Here is a 14394-nt window from a genome sequence, read left to right on the forward strand (position 1 = left end):
CTGATAATACAGTACAAAAAAGTTTTAAAATTCCAAGGATCGCGCCTGCTATGCTATTGCCTGTGCGTGGAGAGAGGTAACTACCGGTTTGCGTTCCACCAGGCTTCAGGGCGTGCGTTCCACCTGACGCGCGTTTCGTCAGAGCGTGTGATGTCTTCAGAGGATGTCTTTATTTGGACTTATTTGGCACTTCTTTGCACTTTAAGGCACTTATGTGATCTGATTGACTTGTTATCTGATATTTTATGACCATTTATTGATCTTACACTGTAATTTTGTGTGATTTATCACTATTTAGTATATGCTATTTATAGAGTTTTAAAGCCATCACTTTATTTTTGTATTCACTAATATCACATTCATAATTAATTTATATTTGCCTCACACATTTTTATCCAGGCTATTAACAAGCAATTGTTTACCCCTGGCTACTAACAGCAAGCGCTATATTAATCCCAACTACTTTCGGGTTTTCCTTACTCAAACATAGAGCTCAACCATAAACAGCTGGGGCTCACCCGAAAAACCTCCAGCCTTCAGCACCTGGCATTCAACAGCCAAACCGTTAATGCCAGCAACTGTAAAGCAGGATGAAAGATTGGTCCTTGGGACAGCAGATCCTCCCTGAGAGGAAGTCCCCAAGGAGCATCGGTGACCAGCTGTACCAGTTCAGCATACCAAGACCGGCAAAGACCAGTCTGGAGCCACTAGAATGACCAGAATTCCTTCTGCTTGAATCCTGCACAGGAGTCGTGGCAGAAGTTTGAGAGGACTGGAACGAATCAGTCAGCCCATCTTAAAATGCCGGCTACTAACAGAGCCGCCAGGACACTTCTTGTGCCCCCTTGGTGATTTACTCTCTCGCTAATGCTCTTGCTTCCACACTAATAATCCCTGACCTTGAACATGCATATGCAGGTATGGAGAATTGCATAGTAGTTCAGTGACTGAAAGCATGAGTAGCCAGTCGACTGGTATTTTCAGAAGATCAGCAATAGCAGCCCCTGTATTTCTTCCATAATACATTCAGGTTTAGGGCCACAGCGATGTCTTTGGTGGGGGCTGGGCACAAAGGTACCTGGTTGTGAAAACATATCTCCATGGCTGTTCCTCAGCACTTACCCTTGTTGCGTTTCGTGCTTGCTGGAGGGCCTCTGACCTCCTCATCTTCTCCAGCTCAATCTCTCTCGAGATAAGCTGCTTGGCCTGATATGTGAGCTGTTTGCGGGCTGGGAGGTCGGGGAACCTGCACACATCCTCCACATTACTGCAAAATACAAAAACATTCAGAGCTAAACAGACATAAATGCCTTTACCATGCTGTCTCATATCCACTCCACAGCATTTGATAGAAGAGATGTCTGTGTTGCCAATAACAATATTACAGCCTGATATAGTCTGTAGCATTTAGAAAATAAATTAAGAAGCCAATTACTTGCTATAGGCAGGAAAGACAATTCCTCTCACCTCTTTTCCTTAAAACCAATGTATAATGTAGAGTCAATTAACAAAGATGCATTTCCTCCTCAAAAAATAAATAAATAAAAAAAAATAAAAAAAGCCCACAGCAACCAATCACGTTTTACTAATGCAGTACATCACATACAGTATGCCGATAGGTTTTATTTAGAGAGATGCCCAAGTATGTTACTCTAAAATTAGATATCCCTGATATGTGCTTGTTGTAGCATGTACTTGTGTTAAAAAGTATCCTGTTCTCTTTGTATTGCTTCCTTTGTGTGAAATATCTGGGAGATCCTGCCAGTCCCCTCTGCTTTCCTATTGCAAACTGACCATCTATGTCAGCATGGTCAGTTTTCTGGCTGTGCTGGGAGAACAGCCTAACCTGTCCTCCTATGGTCAGACTTGTGCTGGCACGCCCCCATGCACAGCCATTCACAGGGAAGAGCAGAGTGATGCTGTTTCTCCACCCCAACCTCTCCAAGCCTATGCATCTGAGAAAAGAGATCATGTCATCACTTAAAAATAGAAAGGTATTTATAATTATTTTAAATATATACATACACACACACACACATATATATATATATATATATATATATATATATATATATATATACACACACACACACACATATATATATATATATATATATATATATACACACACACACATACACACATATATATACATACACACATACATATATATTACACACACATACATACACACACACACGTTTTTACAAGGTAAGGGTTCAAATATACTTTAAATTCCAACATTCATAATCAATTATCCAGTAGGTGGGGGGCATGATTTTTATTCTATGATTGTATTCTACACACAGGGATTCTGTGGGTGTACACTTCACCCATGGGAACCAGTAACAACTGAAGAAGAAGATGGGGCAAAAAGAACACAGAAATGTGAAGAATAACATCCATTTCTTAAGTAACTTGGAAGACAACTTAAAGCTGCACTGCAGGCAGTTATAAAATGACACAAAGCAATACACCAATGTATTAAACTGATCGCATGTGAAATCATGGTTATTTGCTTGCACGCAGATTCCATTGTTTTGATTGGATTGCACATCAAAAATTTGAAGCATGTATGGCCATCATAAAGGCAGATGCACCGATTAGCTGCTCTACTGGTGGCCACTGGTGTCCCCTTCAGGTACTTCAGTGCCCCAACAAGGATATTGAAACAGGGGCAGCAGCTGAGATCATCAAAGCTAAGTGGATATTTGCAAATAAATCATTTAAAAAAAAACAAACGGGCCAAGGATCCCAAAATGGGGTAATTAACAAATAATGCCGCCTATAGCGGTCCAGTCAACGACTGACCCTTATAAAGGTGGGGTAACTCAACAACATGTCATGGGTAACCAAAAAACAATGGGGAGTCGATAACTGACCACCCAGCAAGTAGTTGTAAATGAGTATCAATTGTGGTATAAACGGTTTAAAAAAAACTACGTATTTTCCGGCGTATAAGACGACTGGGCGTATAAGACGACTGGGCGTATAAGACGACCCCCCCATTACATGATCTACCGGTAATACTTACACTTATGTTACCTTGGAGATATTATACTCGGCGTATAAGACAGCCTCCCATTTTTGGGGGATTTTTTTGAGGTTCAAAAGTAGTCTTATACGCCAGAAAAACGGAATTTTTGTAAAATCTTACCTGTAAAATTCCTTTCTCTGAGTCCTCCGACAGTCGCCGCCTCTTCATATTCGTCACATATGGGGTATTAGACTTTGCTCCGAAGGAGTAGCTAGGCAACAGAATATGTTAACAATAAAGCTTTAACATATCCCACCCTCAAGGGGTGGTCCCCTCAGTCAATACCCTCCTACTTCCTGCAACCATATCTCAGTTTTAGTGGAATAGCAGTAGAGTATACATTCAAACCCCAAAAGAGGGGCGGGGGCGGCGACTGTCGGAGGACTCAGAGAAAGGAATTTTACAGGTAAGATTTTACAAAAATTCCGTTTTCTCTTACGTCCTCCGACAGTCGCCGCCTCTTCATATTCGTCACATATGGGGACGTCCCAAAGCAGTGCAAACATGAGGGGTGGGAAACGCATCCGCGCCGAAAGGCAACGCAGTCTCCACATCAAAGAAAGGAACCTTACCAAAGGAAGGAAACCAGCTGGGCAACAGCAAAAATAAGTGCTCAACAGGAGCAACAACCCAGGAAAAGACAAAAAAACCAGGGGATACAAAAAAACTATCCCAACAGCCAGGAGTCCCCAACAAGGGACCCTATGGAACAGCCGCACTAAGAACCTTGCGGCCAAAGGAAGCATCCGCCGATGCCTGAACATCTACTTTGTAGAATTTTGTGAAAGTGTGCACGGTCGACCAAGTCGCCGCCTTACACACCTGGGCTACAGAAGCCCCATGACGGCAGGCCCAAGACGTACTCAGAGATCTAGTAGAGTGCGCCTTCACAGGTACAGGGGGAACCTTCCCCTGCAAAGCATAGGCCTGTTCAATGGTCTGCCTGATCCATTTGGCGATGGTAGAGGCCGAAGCCGCCATGCCCTTCCGAGGACCCTCCGGAAGAACAAACAAGGAGTCCGTCCTTCGAAAAGACTCAGTCGATTTAAGGTAAATCCTTATCGCCCGAACAACATCCAGAGAGTGCAATCTCACCTCCTTTGGATGTTTAGGCTTCGTGCACAACGAAGGCAAAACAATATCCTCGTTAAGATGGAATTCCGAAACTCGTTTCGGCAGAAAAGAAGGATTAGGTCGCAAGACCACCTTATCCAAATGAACAACCAGGTACGGAGACTTGCAGGACAAAGCCGCCAGTTCCGACACTCTGCGAGCCGAAGTGATCGCCACCAAAAAGGCGACCTTTTTGGACAACATAGACAACGAGATCTCCCTGATCTGTTCAAAAGGAGCACGTTGTATCACAGATAGAACGAGATTCAAGTCCCAAGGGGGCAAAGGATCCCTCCTAGGAGGAACCAGATGCCGCACACCCTGAATAAAAGTGCCAACCAAGGAGTTGGAAGCCACGGGACGTTGAAACAGAACGGCCAGCGCAGACACCTGACCCTTTATCGTAGCCAGCGCCAAACGCTGATCGACACCCGTCTGAAGGAAAGACAGCACACGGGAAACCGAGTACGTGCGGGGTGAAAACCCCCTGGACTCACACCAGGCAAAATAGGCCTTCCAAGTACGGTAATAAACCTTTCCCGAGGAAGACTTCCTCGCGTTGATCAAAGTATGAACGACCTCTGGAGAGAGACCCTTCTCCTTCAGGACCTCGGTCTCAACAGCCAGGCCGTCAAAGCCAGCGACTGTAAAGCAGGATGGTAAATCGGTCCTTGAGACAGTAGATCGTCTCGAAGAGGCAGACGCCAAGGGGCGTCGACCGCCAGATTCACGAGGTCTGCGTACCAGGACCGGCGAGGCCAGTCCGGTGCCACAAGAATCACCGTGCTGCGTTCCGAGTGTAACCTGCGAAGGAACCTGGACAGCAACTGAATCGGTGGAAACGCGTACATCAGCCTGTACTGATGCCACGGGGCCACTAACGCGTCCGACGCGTCTGCCCGAGGGTCGCGCGTCCTTGCCACGAACCTCTTCACCTTGTAGTTGAGGCGAGACGCGAACAGGTCCACATCTGGAAGACCCCACTTCGCGCACATCTGGAAGACAGCCGGATGGAGAGACCATTCCCCCTGATCCAGGGTCTGGCGACTCAGATAGTCCGCCTGCCAGTTCTCCACTCCCGGAATGTGAACCGCCGTTATCGCCGGGACATGAGTCTCGGCCCAAGACAGAATGTCGGCCACTTCTCGAGCCGCTCGGGCACTCCTGGTGCCCCCTTGGTGGTTGATGTAGGCCACCGCCGTGGCATTGTCCGTCTGCACCCGAACCGGGCAGCCCTGCAGCCGGTCCGTCCAGCGATGAAGACAGAGCCTTATCGCACGCAATTCCAGAATGTTGATCGGGAGGGAAGACTCCCCCTCCGACCAGGTCCCCTGGGCGGACAGAACGCCCAGAACACCACCCCAGCCCGACAGGCTGGCATCCGTGGTGATTATCGTCCACGAGATCGGACGAAACGACTTGCCCCCGGACACCAACGGGGACTGGAGCCACCACAGAAGGTTTTCCCCGGTGCGATGACTCAACGAGATCTGAAGATCCAGAGATTGAGGTCGCCCGTCCCACCTGGACAGGATCTCCGCTTGGAGACCCCGCGTGTGAAACTGCGCGAAAGGAATCGCCTCGAAGGCCGAGACCATCAATCCCAGACATCTCATACACGTCCGCAGAGACGAGTGTGGAACGTCCCTGAGGGACCTGACTTCCTCCTGAAGAGTCCTGAGTTTGTCTTCCGGCAGGAAGACCTTCGCCTGCACCGAGTCCAGTATCATTCCCAGATAGGGGAGACGAACCGACGGACTCAGTGTCGACTTTGGAACATTTATCGTCCAACCGAACTCCTGCAGAGTTTGCATTGTGACAGACAGGTCCTTCTCCAGACCCTGACTGGTCGCAGACCGACCCAGAATGTCGTCCAGATACCCCAGGACAGAAATGCCCTGGGCCCTCAATAATGCCAGAACCGGTGCAAGCACCTTGGTGAAGACCCGCGGAGCCGAGGCGAGCCCAAAGGGCAACGCCACGAACTGGTAGTGATCCTCCGCAATGGCAAATCGAAGGTATCTCTGATGACCCTCGAATATGGGGATGTGAAGGTACGCAGCCTTCAAATCGATGGAGGCCATGAATTCCCCCGGAACCAGGGCAGCCACCACCGAGCGCAGGGATTCCATGCGGAACTTGCGAACCCGCACAGAGCGGTTCAGAGCTTTCAAGTCCAGAATCGGACGAACCTTGCCCTCCTTCCTGGGCACGGTGAACAGATTGGAATAAAACCCCCGAAATCTGTCCCGATGAGGCACCGGAACCACCACTCCCTGAGCCCTCAGGTCCCGCACCGCCAGGTGCAGATCCCGCAGGCGCTCTGGAGACAGTTGGAGATTTGAGGGAAAAAATCTGCTCTCCGGCCGAGAGAGAAACTCGATCTTGTAACCAGATCGAACGATTTCCAGAACCCATCTGTCCTGCACACGGGCCAACCAGGGCTGAAGAAAACCGAGCAAGCGTCCCCCCACCCCAAAACTGGGTGAGGGCGCCCCTTCAGGCCGAACTGTTATGGGCCGCAGGTCCGGATTGGCCGGACTTCTGTTTCCCAGACCAGGGCTTCTTCTGAGAGCCTTGGCCTTTGAACGGTTTGCCCTTGTAGTGCGGCCGAAAGGCACGAAAGGACCCCTGAGGGGGCCGAAAATTCGCATGCTTCTTCCCAGAAGCCCCCTTAGCCTTGGGGAAATGGGGCAAGAGAGTGCTCTTACCCCCGGTGATCCCCTTAATCAACACATCCAGGGACTCCCCAAAAAGGCGAGACCCATCATAAGGCAGATTGGCTAAGGTCTTACGTGAAGATTGGTCCACCGACCAACATTTCAACCAAACCAGGCGGCGAGACAACACCGCCACGCTGTGCACACGTGCAGCCAACGGAATCAGGTCCAGGTCCGCATCACACAGATACATGACACCCTGGTGGATCTGATCCACCATATCCAGGGTCGCCGCCGAGGCCGAATCGGCCACTAGGACGCGCCTAAGCATCTGCGTCCAACTTGCGATCGCCTGGGCCGCCATGAGAGAAGCAAACAGAGCCTTAAGCATAGAACCCGTAACAGAATAAGTATGACGGGCAAGAGACTCCAGTCTCCTATCCGTGGCATCACGGAAAACAGGGGAACCCTCTGCAGGAATCGCAGTGGCTTTGTTCAAAACCGCAATTGCATGATCCACTGGCGGAGGCACACACCACCGTTCATCAGTGGCAGGTGAGAAAGGATAACGCAGCTTGAATTTACTTGGTACCGCAAAAGGCTTGCGCAGATCGCGCCATTGATCCTTAACAGCGCGCTGAAAATCAGCATTGCAGGGAAAAACCTGCGGCGTCCTGCGTTTTCTCTGCGTCCCATAAGCCGCCAAGGCAGCGGGGGGACACACTTCGTCCTGCAAACGTAGCGTCTGCTTAATGGAAGCAATCAACTCATCCATGATTGCAAGCTCTTCAGGCGAGCCAGGGGGAGAATTATCAACCCCCTCAACTTCAGCCTCTACCTCAGACCCCACTAGATCAAGAGAGGAGCGGGACCCCGATAGGGGGGTCCCTGCCAGAACAGCCCCATCACCTTCACCCTCAGAATCAGAGGACAGAGCAACTCTGGGCCGTTTAGTAGATTGAGCAGCCACCAGCATTTGCACCTGGGCAGCAAGGCCAGCCACAATAGTGGCTAAATCCCCCCCTGGGGGGGAAACAGCGGTCCCCTGGCTTTCCACCAATACTGTGGGAAACTTGCCCTCCTGAGAATCCATTGCCCCTGTAATGCCAGACAACCAAGGGTTAACTGCCCCCTTTTAGCAAGCGCGGCAAGCGCAGCCCACCGCACCACACACAGGCACAATGAGACCCCCACAGGGAATATACAGACTGAATACAGGCAATGGATAGCAAGAATAGAAGGATAAAACCTGAGGAGACCCCGCTGCTGCTGCTGCCTCGATCGGTGTTCCAGGAAAGAGGAAGTGATGCTGCCAGGGCGCTCTATGCAAGCCTATGGAGGCTACAAGAAAATGGCCGCCGTGCATGTAAACCATGCGGCCGGAGCGGGCGCCGGTAAAATGGCGTCGTTTGGCGCCGAAAACGCCGCTCCACAGTGCATAAAAACACACACATTTTCATCCCAATATATGGATACATGTTAGATCGCCGCAGCGATCGCTGTATATGCCCAAACATGCCAATAAAAAACATGCCCCACAGCACACAGCTTCCCACACTGCCCAGCCTGACACACACAGTGTCATACAGCTCCCCCCCCCCTTGCAGCCCACAGCATGCAGCCGAGAGATAGGGAGACAAGCAGTGTGATTAAAGGCAGGTTACACAGTCCCAGACTGAGACCCCCCCCCAGACAGACAGGTCCCCACATAAATACACTTACCTCACATGGCGTGGGGAACCCGCACAGGCGAACAAGCCGCTGCACATGAGGCAGGGAGAGTCGCAATTCAAGACGCACACAATGGCGGTTAAGAAACCGCACAGCGTCCGGTGAGGTAGCCACCTCACCAATCATCCCTGCACCGAACAGGGATGGGTCGTTCACTGTGCCAGGAGCGTTACCTGGCTGAACGCTCGATGGCAGACTGGGAAGCCACTGACCCACGACCTGCGATCAGGGGGATCAGCCCGAGACCCAGTCCGCATGATCCTCTTCGTCCGAAGAACTAACTAACGCTGACAAAAATAACAGCTAAGTAAAGGTAGAGAGAAAACTCAAACAAAATATTAAAAAGAAGAAAGAGTCTGGGACAAAAAGTCCCAGCACAGAGAGAGCCAGCCACTCCTGACAAGCTAGACATTAAAACTGAGATATGGTTGCAGGAAGTAGGAGGGTATTGACTGAGGGGACCACCCCTTGAGGGTGGGATATGTTAAAGCTTTATTGTTAACATATTCTGTTGCCTAGCTACTCCTTCGGAGCAAAGTCTAATACCCCATATGTGACGAATATGAAGAGGCGGCGACTGTCGGAGGACGTAAGAGAAATACAGTATTAAAGTACAAAAAGTAGTAGAAAAAAAAATGGCCATATGGCCATAAACTCTCCAATCACCAATAATAAAATCAGGATTGAGAACGTTGTCACGCTAAAAAAGACACACAATGGGGCCCAGACAAGCACACATGCAGACCAACAATTACCTACACAGCATTACTGAAACAGATGGATTAGTAAAAACTAGATTACCCCAGTAGGTGGATCAAAGCCTACATGTGCAAGCCGGGCTTCAGAGGCATCTCTGACACTCTATGGTCAAGATCCACATTGATCTACCTAAACGAGGGTATGTAGTCAGGGGAAAAGCGAGCACTAACAAGCAAATGTACTGTCGGTGCAGCACCTATTCCCTGCGCTCTGGGCGGTGCAGTCCTCTATCCAACCTGACTGTAGACTTGTAGATGAGAACAGATGACATGGCAACTTAATACTTCAGCCTTGCAGCCCCTCGCTGGACCAGGGTGGTCCAGAAACACTATAAACTACAACAAACACAAGGGCGCACCGGCCTAGTGCATTATCTCTTAGACAGGTTTATTAAAATAATAGATTAAAAATACTCACAAACGAGTTTCTTGATAAAAAGCACAACAAATAGATATGAAATCCTCAGCAACAAGATCGGGATTGAATCGTCCCCTGAAGCTGTGCAGGCTTACGCGTTTTGAGGCAGCGCCTCTTCCTCAGAGCCTCTGAGGAAGAGGCGCCACCTCGAAACGTGCAAGTCTGCACAGCTTCAGGGGACGATTCAATCCCGATCTTGTTGCTGAGGATTTCATATCCATTTGATGTGCTTTTTATCAAGAAACTCGTTTGTGAGTATTTTTAAACTATTATTTTAATAAACCTGTCTAAGAGATAATGCACTAGGCCGGTGCGCCCTTGTGTTTGTTGTCAAAAAGCGAGCACTGGCCAGGCTGTGTTAAAAAAAAAACAAGGAGATGGACTAGTGTTGACGTTAACTAGTATAGCACCCCTCCATGGGGGGGATTTGGAACCATCTCGCTCACTGAATGATGAACAAAAACTGGACCTGCCATTTAAGCTTGAGCATGATGAAAGACTCTTCATCCTGCTTGCACTGCAGCAATAGATCACTGTCATACAGATAACAGGGTACTGTTCATCTAAGTTCATGAATGCCCAGTGATGCATAATGCTGCCAAGTGACTAAGGATATAATAAGGCCATGTACTAAAAAAACCAACAGTCCAGAATCTTTAGGCACCATAAGCAAAGTCCTCGTTCGGTAATACAAAAAAGACACAAAGCAATACACCCATGTGTACTGAAGTTATGGCTATTTGATTGTTTGCAAATTCCATAGTTTTGATTGGATCACACATCGATCAGATAGAAAAATCGAAGCATGTATAGCCACCATAAGGCGGATGCACTGATTAGCTGCTCTGCTGGTAGCCACTGCTGCCCTCTAACTGGCACTTCAGTGTCCCAACAAGGATATTGAAACAGGGGCAGCAGCTGTGATCATCAAAGCTAAGTCAATATTTGACCTTGGCTCAGATTTAATTAAACAGAAATGAGAAAATAAATAATGTAAAGCAAATATATTACAGGCGGAAAGTGTTATAAAGGTGAACTTGGGTTTCTCATTTCTAATCAGCGACAGAAGCTGTATTCAAGCTCTGGATTTGAAGCGAGAGGTGGCAAAGAGGCTACCTTGCGATTAAATGGCAGGAGAAAGCATCTATAGCGCAGGCTGCCATCTGCTTCCCACAAGCGAGCAGTTCATTCGATAGCAGAAGCAGGCTGATAACATAATCTGGTCTCCAGGAGAAGTCACCCCTGAGATTATGTAACCAACAGCACATTAATAACACTGATTTGATTCTTCTGCCAGCCCTGAAAGGTACAAGGTGTGACAGGGCTCTCCTGTATGAGGCTATGGAAAGGCAGATGTCACACACAGTGCCATCGCAATATTATCAGTACACCTCCAACTGGGCCAACATATAAATAAGTATGCACCACAATTCCTGTTCCTCATCTAGAGGAAAAGTAATTATTGATGCCCAAATGCTAATTGTAAATACCCGTAGGTATTCCATGGGGCAGCAGCGTGCATTGTTGATCCCTGAGGAATCCACAAACAGCTCAATCCTTGCCCACCTGTTGTAAGGGATGCTTGAATCAGGCTATTATATATATATCACCTTAAAAAAAGACTCCATCAACAAAAATGAAAAAATGCAGGTAAAAGTACAGAAAAAGAAAGTATTTAAAATGCTTACTTGCAGTAGGGTTCATTTTCCTGATTCATTTTTGTTTTTTTACTTGTAAAGTGCCTTTGAACTTACCAGACAATAAATGTACTCTAAAAGGGTCCATTTCCTAGCACAGCTTCTTCCCTTTCTACATGTCATATCGCGCTCTTCTTTTGGAAAGGTCTAACTAGTCCCTGTGCTTGCCCAGCTCCTTTGCTTCCCCCTCTCCATTTAGTAGAATACAATAAAATGTTACAGCTCTTGTCTACTGGGGCTGCTGACATTACATCCAAGATGGCGATGCCAAGCAGCAGCCTCAGGCTTGGTTGGTCTACAAAAGGGAGGCTTTTAAAAGGTAAATGGAATGCATATAATACAATAAATGCAACATATAATCTTAAAGGAACATTTTTGATTAAATGGAACAGTGTAATGACAGGGTCTCTTGAAGGTAAATCTGTGCTGTACTATGCAGGGCAAAGCAACCGTTCCCCCCAGCAATTTATACTTGTATACCTTTGGCTACCTTGCCACCCAAAATGAGAAGCTGTGTAAGCTCCAAGTCTATCTAAGCACAGGTCCAAATTTTCAATCGATTTGTTTGACAAAGGTGGGTGCATTTCTATTTCAAACTATGCTTTTTTTTCTTTTTGTTTATTTTAGGCCAGGGTCATATCATCGGCTTCTGTCGGTTTTTTAACATAGGGTGTTGCTCAGAAATCTGAACTACCTCACTGAATTATGCTTCTTATGACAGATGAATTGGATTACTTTACACTGCATGTACAATACAACCATACAATTAAAAGTAAAAATATATTAAACATAAGTGTCTTGATCAAATAAATCAATGAAGTTCATTTACTAATGTAGCAAGTTTTCCAGGCCTATGGGCTAATGTGGGTCTGCCATCAGTACCAGTAACCTCTCCAGCCCATGTGAGCTGCAACCTTGGGTGTGAGAACTGAAGCAGCAACAACTCCGGCATCTTTGTTTGTGGTTTTTATTGAGTTTAAGGGGGATGGGAGAAGGGAATGAGTGGGATACTCCTTTAGGCTCCAACTAATTACACTTGGGACTTTGCTTCTGAAAAATGCCCGTTGGCGCTTCCTTGACGCCAGCCAACGCTCACTAACTCTGAGAACACTCTGTAGAACAATAAAAGTGCTGAATCCTTGACTTGTAGTCCACAAGATCCAGGACTGAGAACTGTAGAACCTTTGGCACTGTTTTACTGTAAAAGTCACTGAATACTTTCCTCCGCCCTGACTGGCTTGAGGTAGAGTATGATGTAGAATCCAGTATGGCTGTAACTTTAACTGACACACTCTGTACACTTCAGGGCCCAACTACAGGTGCCCCCTTTAACCTTGAACTCTTCAGGGTCCACCGACTATGTACCCCCTTTACAGCTAGCCGACACTGGATCCCAGAACCTCTTCCGGAGTGGTCCCCTCTAACTTCAGGCAGACCACCCAGGGGCAATCCGCAGTACTCACGACCTGTGTAGGCTTTCCTGGGACTGGACCCCTCTCGCTCTCCGCAGGCTCTCGGCACACCGGATCCCCGCTCTCTCTCTGGACACTCAGGCGACACCCAGAGACATCCACCTTCCTCAGACAGGAGGAGAGACAGCCACACTCTCCTTCCTGGGACTCTGCTCCCGCCAAAAACACTGTGCCACGCACTTCCCTCCATACTTATACCCACTCCCAGAATCCTTTGCAGCATAATCTGCCTTCTGGGGTAGTTACAAGCTGGGATGTGTTCCCTGATTGGGCTTTCCAGACTGCCCTATGAGAAACCTCTCACAGGAGCCAGTGGGGACACTTCTCCCCTCAGCAGGCACATCTGGAAGCCATGACACCCTAGCTAGATAATCACAACCCTGCTGTTAAGCAGACAAGGCCCACTATACATTTACCTAGCACCTACCTGTAGGGTTCTACACCAAAATCATGTCCATTGTGTCAGATCTGTGCCCAATTTACATGTGCATAAAGATAAAAAACCTTCTGACTTCACAACCCATTTAAGTGAAAGATTTGGTGCAAGATCTACAGCATAAAATGCTCTGGTACTCACATCCTGGATACAGATAAAACAAATGTGTGGTGCCAAAATTAGTGCAATACGATGAAGCAATAATTAAAGTAAATATCAAACATAAATGTAATAATTGCACCAATCGGCTTCAGGAGTCCTCTGGAAAAAAGAGCTGGCGAGTGAAAATCTTAGCAAGTTTTTGAGGGAGCCACAATTCTTACCAACTAAAGTCTGCTGTAGAAAGTGTAAAAATATGTTTAAGGTAAGATAAGATGTCAGTTCAAACTTATAAAAGGAGAATGGGTTGTAAAAGTAACAGGATGTACAACTCATCTGACATCTGTACAGGAGGTGACATCATACTCACGGATCCAGCTTGTAAATGTATTGTCCATCCATGGTGCGCTCCTGGTGGTAGGTCAGGTTATAGGCCAGCATTGTATTAATTAAATCTGCCAACTGCTGCTTCTCTTTCATGCTGTACAGCTGTGTGTTCACCTGCAGGAGCAGAACATAGAGACTGTCAATACCAATACAGACTAAAGTATGAAGACTGCATTAACACTTTTTTGGATCAAAACACAGAACAAGTTTCTCTGCTACATATCACATCGCATGAGTGCATATGACCTATGGCCATGGCCACTGTCTTGTGATATCGGGGTGTAAAAGAATGTGCAGGCAACGGTGCAGAATAATCTCATCCTTCAGTCACCTGTGCCGCTGCTTACACTTTGATGTTTACATCTCCCCCTGGCCCTGAATGAGTCATGCATTAGGCAGCAGCAGTGGACCAGCAGGCTTCAGTCAGTCATTCTGTACCTGCACTGCCACCTCAAAGTAGAAGACTAAATTTGAGCCATTCAGGGCCAAGGGAGATGTAAACAAAAGCCTATACACATTTCAGGTCATAAAGACAAACATGCATATGTCCGTAAGGGTGATGCAGTTTTTTTTTTTTTTAAATCGA

General features: G+C 47.4%; 1 protein-coding gene across 4 annotated transcripts in view; it reads right to left on the minus strand.

Annotated features, from left to right (window-relative positions):
• CHTF18 (chromosome transmission fidelity factor 18) overlaps positions 1 to 14394 on the minus strand; it is a gene marked incomplete at its 3' end in the record, with an annotated part of 125185 nt that overhangs the window by 18723 nt on the left and 92068 nt on the right. For all 4 annotated transcript variants that reach the window (XM_082261250.1, XM_082261251.1, XM_082261248.1 and 1 more), the window contains exons 18-19: positions 13792 to 13922; positions 1123 to 1267 (exon numbers count right to left, since the gene is read on the minus strand). In XM_082261250.1, the coding sequence (XP_082117376.1) occupies positions 1123 to 1267; positions 13792 to 13922 (276 nt within the window). The remainder of the gene's footprint in view (positions 1 to 1122; positions 1268 to 13791; positions 13923 to 14394) is intronic.

This window comes from Pelophylax lessonae, assembly GCF_965119305.1.
Source record: "Pelophylax lessonae genome assembly, chromosome: 6".
NCBI classification, from domain to species: domain Eukaryota; kingdom Metazoa; phylum Chordata; class Amphibia; order Anura; family Ranidae; genus Pelophylax; species Pelophylax lessonae.